Here is a 17,347-nt window from a genome sequence, read left to right as displayed (position 1 = left end):
ACTCCCCTCTCTGGTTGGCAGTGGTTTCATCCAAAGTTCATTGGCACTTTCATCCTATCTATGTAGGAAGTTGATCTTCTACTGACAGAAAACTATACCTGCTGAAGTTTCCCTCATTCCTCCTACTTCCTGATATTACTGCAGACTCTTTGCAAGGTTTCCTTACACAGTAAGTATCTTTCCCAGACCCACAGGATGCTCCAGTAGCTGCTGAATTATAAAGACTGCTCCTGTTTCCTTCCTGTATTCAAGGATTGCTTACGTTCTTTCAGATCATCTCAACCTCCTTTTTCTCTCCTTTATGAATTCTTCCCCAGTTGCCTCTCCCTTTTCCAGATTCCGTCTTTCCTTTTCCAGATTGGAACATGAATGGGTTTTAAACTAATTGCTATATTCTATAAATGTAACAGTGGAAGAGAGACAGGACAACAGGTCCACCCACTGGCTCTTCTGAGAGACCTGCTCCTCCTGGCTCCTCTCCTCCCTGAACTGTCTGCTCTTGGCAGTCCTCCACCTGTTGAGAGAGAAGGGAGAGCAATGCCTCTGCTGAGAGACCCGCTTCATTTCACTTCTCTTCTTCCCAAACAGATTCCATGCAATTTGGTAATCAATTTCAGATCTTTGATGCTTTACAAATGGGTTTTCTTCCCCCTTCCCCTTTGGATTGCCTTTTGAGATTTTAAGGCTGTGAGTGGGGACTCTTTGCTCTGCTCTTGGTTTACAGCTGTTACGTAAAGCTGTTCTGGAAATGTTTGCAGCTGTTGAGCAAGTCAAATGCTGTAAATAAATAAATGAGTATCAAGAGTTCCATATACGGACAAAAGTTCGCCTTCCCTTGCCTCCTAGTCACAGACTAGGGCAAGGCCACAGGGCAAGGCCAATGACACTGAAAGCCCAGCTTGTTGTTGTCAAATGAGACACACCAACTTGGGGGACAACTGAAGATGCTCTTGCAGATGATCTCAGTGATTGGGCTGGACTAGAATTCTGGACTTGAAGAAAAAGAAGAGAAGAGGGAGCCTGTGGCAGAAAGTTCCTCACAAGTTGAATTGCAGACAGATTCAGGCCTATTTCAGTGATGGTGGGGGCAGGGATCTAGGCTTAGGCTGAGTCAGGTTGAGGCAGCCCAGAATTTCAGAGCTCCATGCCTGTTACAAGATGTGGCGTTGGGTGGGGAGCCTGAGGGGTCTGCTTTGCTAGTGTGTTCCTTGCAGGAAATTAATAGCATACCTAGGGCCCCTTGTGCCCTTGGCAAAGAGCTTCATTGTGCACCCTTTCCCAAAATTTCCTTTATCCTGCAGTGTGAGAAGCCTTGGTCCAGTATATCTGAAGGAGTGTCTCCTCCCCCATCGTTCTGCCCGGACACTGAGGTCCAGCTCCGAGGGCCTTCTGGCAGTTCCCTCACTGCGAGAGGCCAAGTTACAGGGAACCAGGCAGAGGGCCTTCTCGGTAGTGGCGCCCGCCCTGTGGAACGCCCTCCCATCAGATGTCAAAGCGATAAACATCTACCTGACATTCAGAAGACATCTGAAGGCAGCCCTATTCAGGGAAGTTTTTAATATGTGACATTTTAGTGTATCTTTCATCTTTGTTGGAAGCCGCCCAGAGTGGCTGGGGTACAAATAATAAATTATTATTATTATTATTATTATTATTATTTCACATATGAACTGACAGAAACAATGGCTTCATGTCACCAGACACATATATGTTATCCACTCCATAGTCTGGTACATGATTTTTCCTCCACTGGCAGTGGCCTGTTTCACCAACCCCTAAGCCTCTTCTGGGAAAGCTGACATCATGGTGACATCATGAGGGGGGTGACAGTTGGGGTGCTGCCCACCTGCGCGCACAGTACAGGCGCTGTTGCCCCTGCTCCCATCTGGAGGAAGCAGGCAGGGCAGCATACAAGCTGCTCGCCTTTGCTGGCAAACCGTGCAGCTCCTCCTCCCTCCCTCCCTCCCTCCCATGGCTCTGTGTACGTGGGAGTCGCGGGGGCCCCTTCATCGCTGGCTGCCTCGGAACAGGCACAATGAAAAGCAACTGTCCTAGTAGGTTTCACTCTTCCACTTCTTCCTGACAAAACTACCACCAAGCTCTAGAACAGAACTAAGTCAGTTACCAAGAGGATCGTGTGAGAAAACTGGAGAGCTTCCTGCACACAGGGAGAGAAAAACCAGGTCCACAAATGTGATAAGAGTAAGACCAGGCATGATAAGACTTTACTTCTGACAGTGCCGGCTCACGAGCGGCAGCATGGCTTTACTCTCGGCTGCGTGCAGGAAGCTCTCCAGTTTTCTCACATATTCTCCTTTGTAACTGTACTTAGGACGGTCGCTTTTCATTGTCTCTGTTCCGGTTGCTTTAACACAGAGATTGACTGAAATTTTCCCAGAGGTGGAGAAAATTCAGGGCACCTTGGAGCCGCGCTTCCCCTTCCTTAGGCTCGCTGTAGGCTTGGGGGGGGCGTGACCCCACCCCCACTGCCCTAGGAGGAGGCAGGCGGGGGAGACGGGTGTCATCCCTGTCTCCAGTTGAGCACATCTCTGCACAGAAGTAAGATCCTCTGGTTTCAATAGAGCTCACTCCCAGCAGGGAACTGCACTTGGTCCACTTTACTAGCCGGCACAGTAAAGGTTTCACAACCAATTAGAATAGCTGGCGATTTGCTTGACCATATGGTTTTTGGGTTATCCAATCCCCCTCTCCCTCCCCTTGTCGCTTAACTGCACTTCTGTGCTGTTTCCCTTGCCCCCTCCAGCTAATCTCTGCCCTGCTTGCCTCGTTTCTTTTGTGTTGCTGCTGCTGATTTTTTATGGGTGCAACTTCGTCTCCTATCTGAGGGCATTAACTTGGAAGAAAGTCTCTTTGCACTTTATGGGGTGTGCTGCTGAGTTGGAGTGCCTGAGACTAAGGAACACAGGCTGGAATATCCTTTATTTACTTGTAGGATCGCTGATCCACTTTTCCTCTGGGCAGGAATCTCTGAGCAGCGAGGCCACATAAGGGTTAAGGGGAGCGAGAGAGCTGGGCTCCCTAGAGCAGCCCAGAAAAGGCCCCTCTCTTCTTCTCGTCTCATCTCCATGCTTTTCTCGGGAGGCCTGGGGGTGTGTGAGTCCTTTGGGCAAAGGGGAGGCTGTGGGACCATGGGGGGTGCAGAGGAGGCTGTTGCAGGGCTGAGAGATGAATGGGAGGATCCCCTGGGTGGGTGGGGGGAAGGGAAGCCATAGGACCCAAGGCCTCTGAGGTCCCAGCACTCCCCAGCTACCCACGACCCCCCCGGGGGGAGAGCTGTTTGGGGGCTCAGAGGTTGGCACCCCTTGAGAAGGGGGGGACTCCAAGTGGGGAACCCATCTCTGTCAGATGCTTTCCTTGCGACCCCTGCATTGCGGAGGGTGGACTATGGGCAGGGGCGCCGACTTATAAAAAATATTGGGGGGGGCCATACCGGGGTCCTGCCCCGGGAAGTTTTCTAAATTTTAGATGAAAATTAGTGAGTTTTAAAGTTTTTTAAAAGTATTTTAGAGTCATATGATCAACATTAGAACCCTGAAAACTCGACTCTCTATAACTCCACACTCCGGGAAACTCGACAAGCCTGAAACACTTTTTGGCTTTGAAAAAAGAAACAAAACAAAAACATGCACGGTATTTTCGTAAAAAGCTAATTTAATTTACAGTAACAATTATGCTTATAGACTATTACAGAGCAGTGAATATATAGCTCTGAAAAGACTGAAATGATATTTAAATAAATCCTAAACTATCATTAAAAGAATAAAACAAAATATTGCTGTCGCACAGTAATAGCACTTTGATTAATAAGTGAAATAGCTAATTTAAGCTTACTTTGAATAAGGCTGAGGGTTCATTAAATAAATATAATATCTTAAAGTTAATGCTTTAATACAGTTAATAAAGTTAATACAGTATGCCTAATACTGTATGTAAATACTGTTATACTGTATGTAAATAACGGGCTTTAATTGGGTCTTACACCCTAAAAATATTTAAGTATTTGAAAATAACTAATACAGTACTATGGTAATATAGAAATACAGTACTAAACTAGTACTAATATTTCAAAACTGAAAATTTAACATTCTGTATGTATTTAATTCTCTATTTTATAAAGATTTTTAATATCTGACAGTGAGTTTGGAGTAGCCCAATGCAAAAATCCTGAGGATCCATGTGGATCCATGCTTTGTAACCACGTTTTTGCACCACTGTGACCCTAGGCAACAGTGGGTGCGTGATTTTTTTGGTGCAAGATGTAGCCATGGACATGCTATGTGATCTGATGGTGAATTTGGGGTGACCCAATGCAAAAATCCTGAGGATCCATGTGGATCCGTGCTTTGTAACCACGTTTTTGCACCACTGTGACCCTAGGCAACAGTGGGTGCGTGATTTTTTTGGTGCAAGATGTAGCCATGGACATGCTATGTGATCTGATGGTGAATTTGGGGTGACCCAATGCAAAAATCCTGAGGATCCATGTGGATCCGTGCTTTGTAACCATGTTTTTGCACCACTGTAACCCTAGGCAACAGTGGGTGCGTGATTTTTTTGGTGCAAGATGTAGCCATGGACATGCTATGTGATCTGATGGTGAATTTGGGGTGACCCAATGCAAAAATCCTGAGGATCCATGTGGATCCGTGCTTTGTAACCATGTTTTTGCACCACTGTGACCCTAGGCAACAGTGGGTGCGTGATTTTTTTGGTGCAAGATGTAGCCATGAACATGCTATGTGATCTAATGGTGAATTTGGGGTGACCCAATGCAAAAATCCTGAGGATCCATGTGGATCCATGCTTTGTCACCACGTTTTAAATGGGGAGGGAAGGAAAAACACAGAAGGGACAAGAAGCACAAGAGGGGTGTGCGGAGAAGCAGCTGGCTAAGAATGCAGGGGAGGAGTTTAACGGGGTGGGGGGAGGAAAGGAAGGCAAAAGTCCCCCCCCCCCCAAGCCAGCCCTCTCTCTCTCTCTCTCCCACCTGCGAGTCCCTAGAGCACGGAGAGGAGGAGGTGGTGGGCTGGAGCCTGCACGCAGTGTGACTAGGAAAGAATTAGAAGGAAGGACTCGATCCTTTCCTTAACCCTCTGCTTGCCAGGAGGGCAGGGGATTCCCTGCTCTTTGTTGAGTTTGAGCAAACGCAGCAACAGAAGCGGGTGGGCAGTAAGACCCTGAGGCAGAATGCAGGAAAGCAGCAGCTTCCGCCTTCCCTCCGCCCGCCCGCCCGATCTTATTTTTGCCTGTGTGTTATAGAGCGAAATTTACGGTAATAATTTTCTTAAATTATTGGGGGGGCGGAGCCCCCCCAAACGAATTTTTGAGGGGGCTCAGGCCCCCTCAGGCCCCATGGAGTCGGCGCCTATGACTATGGGGTCCCTTGGGGTCCCTTCCAGCTCCGCAGTTCTCTGGTTCTGTGGGGTGGAGCATAGGAACCAATTCCTTGAGGCTGTGAGGGCTTTAGCCTCCAACATGTGTGCACTCGCCCTGGCTGAACGGTTCATTTATCCAGTCTGTATAACGTTTATTACACATGTAACTTGTTAAGATACAGTTGTACAGTTATCCACTCCATGTTTACACTATTTCCAGGCTTTGTTTTGCACATGGCACCTTAGTATGTTTGTTGCTTGAATGGTTACAAGTCTATTTCTATTCTAGCTATTATTCTAGTAAATTTGGTTTTATACTTATAAGCCAGTTTGTGGTGGTGTTGTTTTGTTGCATTATTATTACTGACACCACATTTGATACTTTGTGTATATACTTTGTACTTGCCCGGGGCCTTGTTTGGTCTTTACAACACTGCTGGGCCAGTCCTGCTAGGTAGTTTCTTAGAAAACCTCCTTTCTCTCCACCATACTGTCCCTCTCCTAGGTGACTGCATAAGTCATGCAGAAGCTTCCTGGGCTTTGGGAAGGAGGTGACAGGGGAACATTTAGGGGGCTAGTCTAGTCCCCCCAGTCCACTGGGCCAGGGCAAGTACCTTTAGGTGGTGGGGAAGCTTACACTTTGATAACTGCATGGTGGTCATTCTGCTTACACCCCATGCCCCTTTTAAACTTTAAACCAAGGCAAGCTACTCACTTTAGAAATCTCTTCAGAAAGGTCCTGGGAAATACTCTAGGTGGTGATTTTGAGGTGCCCAGTGACACTGACCACAGGGGAAAGATTTTAACTGGAATTTTTGTTAAGCAGGAAAATGTTCCTTGAAATAAAACACCACATTTCTGCATTTCTTCTGGGGGCCCCTGATTTTGAAAGTGGGCGGCTTAAGCAGGGTTGATTTCCAGCCAGAACTCCCCTTCTGGCACTTCTTAGGTGGGTGCCATTGCCATCTAGAAAAATAGCACTGGGCTCAAGTATTTAAAGGCACACCTCATTTCTTGCTTTGAGGGAAAGATTTGTGACCTCCCTTTTCATATGTTTCCAGGAACTGAGGTGTCTTGGGATACAAATGTACCACACCTTATTCTTTTCTTGCTTTAACCACTTGGAGACACTCCCCCATTTAAGGAGAGAGGCTACCAAATAGCCAGGCTGTGGGACGCCCCCTCCCCCTTGAGGTGTGTCTGACCCCCATCATTGTGTACATTTTGCTGGTTAGCCACGGCACATCTTTTTGCACATGCCTTGGGGTGAAATGTGAGTCCAATGTCCCACTCCCTCTGCAGAGTTGCCTGCTGGTTTTGCCTGCTGTTTGACACAGTTTAATGGATAGTTTGGTGTTGCTACTGTCATAAGAGAGAGAATCAGGGTCAGAGAGGGGAATAAAGGAAAAATGATCCTAATGATATCATCCTACCCAAAAGCCCCGCAACAATAATAAACTGTGCCTTGAAGAATGCATCATTGGGAATATGTCATCTTACTGTGTCTTTTCACGTACCATTGAATGTAAAATAATGTGTGCCTTTTCCACTTTAATGCATCATGTTAATGTAACGTGCCTGCTGCTATTCCTGTCTCACTGAAATGAGTCTGAATGCCCTTACTGGTGCCCTTACTGAAATGAATCTTTTCTCTACGAAGTGTACCTCTTTCTCCATGAAGCTATCCTTTTAAAATGTATTTGTGAATGTATCTTTTCTGAAATGCCTAGTATGCTGTACTTTTCTGAATGTATCCAAATTGTAGTTTTAAAGAACGTAACAATCTAAGTATTTCAAAATGTATATACTTGACTCGATTTTGTATCCAAAAGGCTGCCAAGACTCTCCACCACACTGCCACCTACTGGGTCTACAAACGATACCATGAATACACACAGATAAGAGCTCAAAATAAAGTAGTTTTATTTTCCAAAAAGTATGCAAACATCAGGCTATCACACTCGAATTGATAGCAATGCAGAATAGGATTTCACATTAACATTTAAGCCATTTCCTGAACATCTTCCTGAACAAAACAAAATTCCTTCCAGTAGCACCTTGAAGACCAACTAAGTTAGTTCTTGGTATGAGCTTTCGTGCATGCACACGAAAGCTCATACCAAGAACTAACTTAGTTGGTCTTTAAGGTGCTACTGGAAGGAATTTTGTTTTGTTTTGACTATGGCAGACCAACGGCTACCTATCTGTAATCTTCCTGAACATCCAGCCTCACGATCTGCATACTGATTATCCTGTAGATAAAGGAAAAGCCATTTAAGCAGATCCAAAAATTAAATAACACGAGAAGATCGACACATATCACCTGAGCCTTCAGCAAATTGACACCTCTGGAAAGTCTTTCAACATCCTATTTACCTTAGGTTAATCCACTCTTCGCACCTCTCATGCCACTTCCCGCCACCTCCTCTCCTATTGATCTGGATGAAAATCAAAAGGTATAAGAATCAAGGCAGTCCTTTTGTTCGGGCTCTCTGACTCCGTGTCATTGCATGAGCGGGGACCCTGTTGCAACAGTTTTTTGTGTTGTTGTTTTTTTACCTGTTCTTTTAATAAAGATCAGGCTTTGCTTTTTCCAAATCCTGGTGTGGTCTCTGTCTTTTCCCAACTGGTACAGAGCCTTCAATTGTGCTCCTTCCGAGGTCCTGGTCCTCCTTCTGAGGCAGGGACCCCTTGGGGAGGCAATTAAATATTTATTTCACTACACACTGGGATCCCTTGTGCCCTTGGGAAGGAGCTTTATCGTGCACCCCCCCCAAATTGCCTTTATCCTGCAGTGTGAGGACGGTAAGCTTCTTTCACATATGAACTGACAGAAACAGTGGCTTCATGTCACCAGACACATTCTGTGTATAACATGGCCCCATGTATAAGACACCCCCTATTTTGGGGGACTCAAACTTAAGAAAATGGGGGGAGATTGCCCAGAGTTGTGGAGCTTTTCCCTATCAGCTGTTGCCTCACTGCCGGAAGTCGTATTGACAGCAAATCCACACCAGCACTTGTTGCAGCCACCAATAATACAGCTGACCACCTTAGCCTAGCGGAAGCAACATGGACCTCCCCCATTTTTAAACGTTAGTTTTGAGGACAAGAACTGTGTCTAATACATGGAAAAATACGGTATATGTCATCCACTCCATAGTCTGGTACATGATTTTTGCACCACTAGCAGGGGCCTGTTTCACCAACCCCCTAACCTCTGTAGGGAATGCGCTGGGGAAGCAGATCTGAGCAGAGTTGAGTCTTTGAAAAACAGCTGGTGAGCAGCAGATTTGGTCTGGAGGGCTGCAAAATGTTTAGTATATGTGCTGCCGAAGCGAGCACGAGGGCTGCAAAATGCTCCTTCACAAGTGCCCTTCCCAGCAAGATTGAAACTCCTCCCCATCTATGAATTGGGGAGGTGGGGGGGGGAAGAAATCACATCCCCTGCAGACTCAGTGTTTAAGTCTTGCTCTGTGAGCCAGGAAGAGAAGGAAGCTCCAGACTCAACTGTAGTGAGCATGGCCTGTGTCTTTAAGAGGCATGCTTGGTCTGGAATAGAAACTCCCCTCTCTGGTTGGGAGTGGTTTCACCCAAAGTTCATTGGTACTTTCATTTTATCGATGTAGGAAGTTCATGCTATGCTGGGTCGTTGTACTCCAAGTATACCTGAGGAAGTTTCCAACACTTCTTACTTCCTGATATTACTGCAGACTCTTTGCAAGGTTTCCTCACACAGTAAGTATCTTCCCCAGACCCACAGGATGCTCCAGTAGCTGCTGGATAATAAAGACTGCTCCTGTTTCCTTCCTGTATTCAAGGATTGCTTACGTTCTTTCTGATCCTCTCAATCTCATTCTCCTCCCCTTGAAGAACTCTTCCCTAATTTCCTTCTCCCTTTTCCAGATTCCCTCTTTCCTTTTCCAGATTGGAACATGCATGGGTTTTAAATTGACTGCTATATTCTATAAATGTAGCAGTGAAAGAAAGACAGGACAACTGGCTCTTCTGAGAGACCTGCTCCCCCTGCTCCTTTCCTCCCTGAACTGTCTGCTCTTGGCAGTCCTCCACCTGTTTGCAGCTGTGAGAGAGAAGGGAGAGCAGTGGCTCTACTGAGAGACCCGCTTCATTTCACTTCTCTTCTTCCCAAACAGATTCCATGCAATTTGGTAATCAATTTCAGATCTTTGATGCTTTACAAATGGGGTTTCCCTCCTTCCCTTTTGGATTGTCTTTCGAGATTTTAAGGCTGCAAGTGGGGACTGTTTGCTCTGCCCTTGATTTACCACTGTTACGTAAAGCTGTTCTGGAAATGTTTTCAGCTACTGAGCAAGTGAAATGCTTTAAATCAATACATGAGTATCAAGGGTTCCTAATATAAAAAATACAAAGTGAGACATTAAGGATATCCAAAGGGAAAAACATGAAGGACAGAGGTTCTGACGAACGGATTATTAAAAACACGTGAGGCAAACAGTGGAAGTCTTTTTTTCTTTTCTTTTCCTTTAAAAAAATATTTAAGGTAGATAAGGACAAGATGAAATTAGACAATTGAATATAAATATAGATGGGAAATGGCTATGTATTGTGAGTACTTACCGTATCTACTTTAAAAAAAATTCACTTATGATCTTTTTCCTTTTCTTTATTCTTTCTTTGTTCTTTTTTTCTGATATCTTATCTTTCATTTCACTGCTTTACTGTGAATAGCAATTTATAGAGGTATAAAGAACTGTAAATATGAAAAGAGATAAAATATTCTCTAATTCTTTTTCCTTGGTTAGTTATATTTTCTTTTTCTTTTGTATTTTCTTTTGTTGTGAATATGTATGTTTTCTAATTTGTATTTAATAAAACTATTAAAAAATAATTCAAAAATTCAAAAAAAAAAAAAGAGTATCAAGGGTTCCATATACAGGCAAAAGTTCACCTCACCTGGCCTCCTATTGGCAGAAGCAGGGAAGAGGAAAGACTCTCTTACACTTCAGGTAAACAGTGTGGGAGTAGCCCCAGAAGCAGTTGTGCATGTGTGTGTGTACAGAGGGGTTTGTGCCTTGCTTTGGGTAGGTGTGAATGTGGCGTAAACCGATTTTCCTGTAGTTGATACATAGTTGCAGTCATCTAGAGGCTGTCTTTGGACCTATTTCCTAATGGAAGTGATTTGAGTTAACGGTATGAAAACATGTGCCCATGATCAAATTGAGATTTGAAAGCCTGCTGTTGTCAGGATCTGGCTGGCTGCAGTGTGGTGAGAGGCACCAGTTGAAGGCTCAGAGTCAGGAGTTTGGTGGTGGGACACTGAGGAGAGGTCAGAAGGAGAGGATTGGGAGAAGGAGAAGGATGCTGAGAAGGTTTACTGAGCAGGGAAAAGTGATGACAGCGAGGAGTTCAGACTGAAGCAGTTAAGGGGGGCGGGTCAAGGAGCTGCTGAAGAATCATGGGAATGGCCCTTTCTGGCTGCAAGAAGCTCTTCCCGTATCTCGATCTCAAAGAACATGCAAGATCATGAGGAGGGCAGAGAAGAGTCAAGAGATATGCAGAGACAGTTGGAGACTGCTTGGGTAACATCCGGGAGAGGAGGTGCCTTAGAAAGTGTGGAAGAAAGGGACATTCAGTCCCAACAACAGCTCCATAAAAGAAAGACTGACCAGGAAGTATTGCTAAGTTGTATGCCATTTCCTTGAATAAAGCACTTATTTCACTGACAACAGACTCTTCCTCTTTGCGCTGACCAGTATCTGACCCAGCCTTGATAGATATGACATGTACTCAGAAGTGAGTTCCTTGGATTTCCCACCACCACACCTGGTGGTACCACTCAACCATCTATTGATGGCCCATCACCAACTCCTGAACTCTCCCCTTCGTCCTGCTCCCCAGCTATCCACAAAGCTTGGCTCTAGAACAGTAGCTACCTGAATGTCCCTAAGGATGTGACATAATCTCTCTCCCTCTCTCTCTCATCTTCAGTTTTTCAGAGTCATCAATGGCTACTTTCAAATACAAGGGGATCATTTTTACTCAACAGTTTAACTCAGTGGAAAAACTCAGCTATTTGGAAAATGACTTTCAACTGTTAGATGATGATATGGTGAACGTGACTTACCCCAAGTCAGGTCAGTGTTGCAATTAGGTAAATAGAGTCTGGATTTAGACTTAAAGTATCCATTAAACCTGCCAGGTATAGGTTTGCTTTTGACATAAGTCATGAACAACCACCAAGTAGCTGCATAGTCCTAAATTTTGGCTTAATCCCTGGAAACCCATGAAAAATGAATGTGTTTAGTTTTTCAGATGTTGCGATATATAAGACCTTCTTCAACCAGGTATAAAGGGGAAAAGTCAGGTTAGTTCTCCATCAGTGGGTAACGATTAGTCAAGGAGCAATAAACAAATAAATTATAAGAAATTTACAAATAAGGAAGGTGGACAGCAAACAAGTTGAATATCTGAATAGACCTGTCCACCACATGTGAAAGTTACATGTTTTCCCCCCCACTTTTTGAAGTACACAAAGTGAAACACAGACATTCTCTGAATTTAGCAATGCACTTCTTCAGCTAAGTAATGTGTACAAAAATGCATATGCTAGAATAGTGTGCATAAAATACATACTTTATTGGGGGGGGGTGAATAAAAATTTATTATAGTAAGGGGAAATGCTTTGTAGAAATGTGCAAGAAAATTCACAAACTGACATGAAAATATGGAGAATTAAATGTAAGATTGCAAAAAGGAGAAATCAAAATAGACGTATTACACCACCCCTAGCCACTGTTGATGTTCATGGAAAGAAGTGAAAGAACATTTGAAATTCATGGGGATGTCCGGAAACCTTGCAAAAAAATATATATCAGAGATTTTCAAATCTTTCTTTCTTTCTGGGATATTTGAACCCAGATATTTACAGCGCTCGTGAGCTGAACTGAGAATATTCCCAGGAGAATCTTATGCATTATGGCATGCTTCTGTCATGTCACTAGGAATGCTTTTGGTGCTGGATATGGGCAGTGTGGGTGATTTCCTTGCATGGGGTGCCAAGCCGAGGGGGTGCATAATCACAATAATAATGAAACCTATATTTATTTGGTTACCTACTGAGAAGATTTATTAAAAAAGCAACTGTACCTAAATGTATTATTGTGAAAATATTTTTTTGGGGGGGAGGGGAATTTTTTGTCCTTGCTCAGAGCGCCATATTACAAAAGTTGTCTCTGATGCTGTGTCAGGATAACCATATCTAAATGTTGATTGTATATAGACAAATATGCCATCTGTCTGTTATAGTCCTCATAATTAACACGGACTTAACTTAATGATTGAATTAAAGCAACTTGGATTGACAAGGACACAGTAAGGTGACATTCCACCAGGATAAAAATCCTGTGAAAACCCACAACACAGGAGCTAAATCCTAGGGCTAGGAAAAGCTACCTAGCAGGACAATTCAGGGAACCACAGTAAACTAGACTAAGAACCGCACAAGAAAACAGAAATCTAGCAAGCAGGAAAGTCAATGGGTAACTAAATTAAAAGAAGCAAATTATCAAAACCAGCAGGGGTGTGGGGGTTTTGCACCCTCTGCCAATTGTATGAATATCTCCCCATGGCACAGAAGTCATGTGTATGTCAGAGGTGCCATGAGATTCTGGTTCTCTGGGAACAAGTTCCTTCCCTTGAGGCCAAGGTGGCAGAACTAGAAAGAGTAGGAGGCAGAGAAAGTGGTGAATGAGGCCTTCAGGGATGTGGTAGTTGGGTGACCTTCCCACAATGACAGCTCTCCTGCCGTCAGGAAGAAGGGAGGTCCTGAGAAAGGAGAACATCACTTTGAAGAAGAGGGAGGCATTCCCTTAGAAAGGACCCGTTTCTTGGGAGTTGGTATTGGGACCTGTGCTTTTTAATTTGTTCATAAATGATCAAGTAGTGAGGTGGCCAGGTTTGCTGACACTAAAAATACATGGTCAGCAAAATGGCAAAGGCAAGTCAATGTAAACAAGTGTAAAGTGATGCATGATGGAGCAAATAAGAGGAGGAGACAGATTCATGGAGCAGGCTATTAGTGGCTACTAGCCATGATGGCTGTGCTCTGCCTCCACAGTTGAGGCAGTAATGCTACCAAATACTACTGTCTGGTAACCACAGGAGGGGAGAATGCTCTTGAGCTCATGTTCTGCTCTCTGGTTTCCCACAGGCTTTTGGGAGAAACAGGGAGCTGGACAGGATAGGCCATTGGCCTGATCAAGCAGATTTGAGTCTGTTGTCATCTGCACAACAACCAGCTAAATAATATAGTCAACTTCACAACAGTATACCATCCCTGATGTGTGGAATCTTGCCGCATAGGAGGATGCTGAATAGCTAGCAGGGGACAAAGATCCATTTGATTGTTTAAGTTTCTCCATTTGATTTAGCAAGGGCCAGACATTAATGTACAAGTGGTATTATAGAAGAAGTCTCTGACTGGTGGACTTTCTCCTAGGTACTCATTGGATGTCGGAGATCTTGAGCTTAATCCGGAGTCAAGGGGACCCCTCATGGGTTCAGAATGTACCACTGACGGAAAGGGCACCCTGCATTGAGTATGCTGATCATTTGCAGATTGCCTTGAAAAATCCTTCCCCCAGGATCCTGACTACTCACCTGCCATTCCAGCTTTTCCCCAAGTCCTTCCTCCACTCCAAGGCCAAGGTGAGAGAGGAACGACGGACACATCAAGCCTGTCTTTGGCTTCTGTGTTTTTGACACACAGATGTGTGGGATATTGGAGCACAAACACTTGGCACAGCTCATTTTTAGGAGGATACCATATTTTGTACTAGAGGATAGGGAGGAATATCAGAAATCTCCTTAACAGTTTCATGAATGCTCGAGAAATTGAACTGGCCATGGTCCACATGCATGCTCAGCCCAGGTCCTCACTGCAGGCTTCTCCTGTTTCCAAGTCAGGCTTTATTTATTGTGCTTTCAGTTTGCTGCCACACTCTGCCTAATGTTAGGGTAAGGCTGCCTGGGCTCTCCCTAAATGTGGCCCTGTCTTTGTAACAGGTAGTTTATACTCTGCGTGACCCCAGAGATGCCATGGTTTCAGTCTACCACTTCATCAAAGGCTTTAAAGAATTGAAGGGCCTTGGAACTATGGAAGAGTTCATGGAGAGTTTCCTGAGTGGGGAAGGTATGGAAGGCGGCAAATCAGCCACTCTTGTTTGCTGTGACCCAGCACCAGTGATGTCCACCACCAGAAAGTATTTATTTTTACGTAACTCTAAAGTCCTATCAGAGAACCATAATTCCCAGTTGGATACACGGAGAAGGGGAGAAATGGGGGGGTGTCTACATTTGTTATTTGCTTTCAAAGAAAATCAATAAACGTCCTTTCAGATGGGCGAGAATGGCACTAAAATGAGAAGAGGGTGAAACTTAAGGAAAGTCCTTAACAGCTGGGTGAGACTGGCACCAACAAGAGAATAGATCAAAATCGATGATAGCAGACATTCTCACTGGTGGCAGAAAGAAAAAGAAACCTTAATGGAGAAAGCCCATTAAAGCGTAAGATTATCTACTCATTCAAAGCTTTGCTTCTCTTGTATGTGGAAAATGTCAGTACATAGAGCAGTCAGTAGGTTGCATTGGACCCAGGGTAGCGTTGAAGTCTTGTGTTTTTAAGGGAAAATGCAGTTATTTTCTAGGTTCCTGAATGGTGTTTATGTCTACAACAGCATTCTCTACTTCCCCTCCATAACTCCTTACATTTCACCCTTGCTTCCTCTATGCTCTTCCAGTGGCTTATGGTTCCTGGTTTGACCATGTGAAAGGCTGGGTGGAGATGAAGGAGAGAGCCAACATCTTCTTCAACACCTATGAAGAACTACGGCAGGTAAAGGTCCAATTTTAACTGTGTTGACCTGCAGCCGCAATTCTGATATTATTCACACATGAAGCTGCCTTCTTTTTTGAAATATTCTAGTAATATTGGCTAGAAAGAGATTCTGAGTATGTGCAAAATTCGGTGCTACCTCTATATACACTGTATATCATGTGCAGAGTACATTTCCTTATTTCTACACTGGAGCAGATGTGCCAATAACCTGCTTTTCTGCTGCAAAAGCAATGTCTCTTGCTAACTCAGGTGCCCCCTGTGTTCGGTACTGACTGAGGAGAGGTGGAGACAGAGTGGCTTCTGCAAGGTGATAACAGCAAATTCCACATCCTCAAGACATTCATTTTGCCCAAAGGCAATGCCGACATAAGGAGGAGGTGGAGTTGCAGGCTCACACCCCCAACAACTGCACGGGGCTGGCTTTAGCCCCGCACGACCTGGGAAATCCTTGGGCCGCGTCAGCCCCAGGGCCAGCGATTCGGCTAGCCCCGGGGGCGTGGCCTGGGTCATTTAAGGCCGGTGCGGCCCTGGGATCTCCCCTTTTTGTCCTTGCAGTCCGGTAAAGATTTCTGGGGGGCGTTGCCTAGTCCAAAACCTATGGAGGCCAGGGCCTAAAGCACGCCCCTGAGCGGTGACCCCTCGGGGAGTTCCTAGTGATGTATATCTCAGGGCTCCCCCTACTGGTGTTAACCCTTTCCAGTTTTCATGCCAACAGGCTGAAGCAGGATAGTCTGATAGGACCAATGCCTAAAGCCAATACCGCTCTTACCTGTAACCAATAAAGTTGTGCCCATTTTTTGCCCATTAACCTAAACTAACGGTGTCCTGTGTCTTCATTTATTCCAACTGGTGGGAGGCGGGAATTGCCACGCAATGCACATTGCATACTGGTCCTCATGCTCTCTGTGTGCCTCCTGATGAAGGGCAAGCTCTCTACATCACATGAGGATTCACAGCCATTTCCTTTTGCTTTCTGCAGGATCTCCGAGGCAGCGTGCAGAAGATTTGTCATTTTCTTGGCAAGGAGCTGAACAGCCAACAAATTGAGTCTGTGGTGGAAAACGCCTCTTTCCACAAGATGAAGGACAACAAGATGTCCAACTTTTCCTTAACACCAGACAACATTTTTGACCATACAAAAGCAACACTCTTGAGGAAAGGTAAAAACATTGGTTGCCAAGGAATAAAGCCATAATGCTCATGCTAGGGGTGAAGAAACTCTTCTTTTTCTGTGGATGTTTGATGCCACACAGAAAAAACCTATCAGCAACCAGTCAATAGATCATAGAGTCAGAGCTGACTGTCAACACAGTTTGCAGGTCCAGAAGGGGGTACAGTTCGCAGGATTGTATATCTTCCTATCTGTACAACATCCCATCTAAGTCTATCTATTTCATGGGTATCCAGATCAAAATAAGAAATTATTCTGAAAGAAGCAGCCTGGAGAACAAGGATGTATCTGCACAATTTTGGGACCTGGATAATGCTGGGGGCTCCCTGAAAAGAGGTTGCAGATTCTCCAGGCCATTAAGACACATCAGTAACATCAGCTACCTGAGGGGTTGCCTGCCTCACAGCTGAGGACGAAGAAGAAATGTCCCAATTTAAGTTTACGCAATTTCAGGTGAACATCTTGGTGGTTGCCACTTGCTCTTGTCTTGTTCTAGGGATCTGCGGGGACTGGAAGAACCACCTGACAGTGGCACAGAGTGAACGCTTTGACCGTGTTTACTGGGAGAACATGCGTGGTGTGAATATGACTTTCCCTTGGGAATGAAGTATCACAGATTGTTGATCCTGATTTTCTCCACATTCTTATGTATCATATGGTTTGGATAGTTTCTGCTACCACTGTGCTAATAAACATATCTGATCAGGAATGGTACAGTTGTTCTTTATTTTTTTTACCAAATCAGAAAGTGTCTTTAGAGCTTGGAGGTCTAAAGAGACACCCCTTGAACATCGCTTTCATAGACCTGATGAAGGCCTTCAACCTCGTCAGCCAAAAAGGACTCTTCACACTGCTCAAGATAGGATGCCTACGGAAGCGTCATAAGATGATTGTGTTCTTCCA

The 17,347-nt window shown here is 44.7% G+C and overlaps 2 protein-coding genes across 5 annotated transcripts in view; both read left to right on the top strand.

Moving 5' to 3' along the window:
* Positions 1 to 74: 74 nt before the first annotated feature.
* LOC310850532 (sulfotransferase 2A1-like) overlaps positions 75 to 17,347 on the top strand; it is a gene marked incomplete at its 5' end in the record, with an annotated part of 39,724 nt that continues 22,451 nt past the window's right edge. Inside the window, one exon of the mRNA XM_083752052.1 lies at positions 75 to 169. Coding sequence (XP_083608178.1) covers positions 75 to 169 — 95 coding nt within the window. The remainder of the gene's footprint in view (positions 170 to 17,347) is intronic.
* On the top strand, positions 8,876 to 17,153 carry LOC310850058 (sulfotransferase 2B1-like). Of its 4 annotated transcripts, XM_083751100.1 has the most exons (8): positions 9,737 to 9,755; positions 10,294 to 10,384; positions 11,367 to 11,512; positions 13,876 to 14,084; positions 14,442 to 14,568; positions 15,176 to 15,270; positions 16,253 to 16,433; positions 16,941 to 17,153. In XM_083751100.1, the coding sequence occupies exons 1-8, from the start codon at positions 9,752 to 9,754 to the stop codon at positions 17,048 to 17,050; spliced, it is 963 nt and encodes a 320-aa protein (XP_083607226.1). In that variant the 5' UTR covers positions 9,737 to 9,751; the 3' UTR covers positions 17,051 to 17,153. The 4 variants fall into 4 exon arrangements, with proteins under 4 accessions (XP_083607227.1, XP_083607229.1, XP_083607228.1 ...); XM_083751101.1 differs by lacking the exons at positions 9,737 to 9,755; positions 10,294 to 10,384 and adding an exon at positions 8,876 to 9,134 and having other exon boundaries at positions 11,375 to 11,512; XM_083751102.1 differs by lacking the exons at positions 9,737 to 9,755; positions 10,294 to 10,384 and adding an exon at positions 8,878 to 9,134.

Source organism: Podarcis gaigeae (genome assembly GCF_964106915.1).
Source record: "Podarcis gaigeae genome assembly, chromosome: 8".
In the NCBI taxonomy this organism is placed as follows: Eukaryota; Metazoa; Chordata; class Lepidosauria; order Squamata; family Lacertidae; genus Podarcis; species Podarcis gaigeae.
This window is presented reverse-complemented; position numbering and strand designations above follow the sequence as displayed.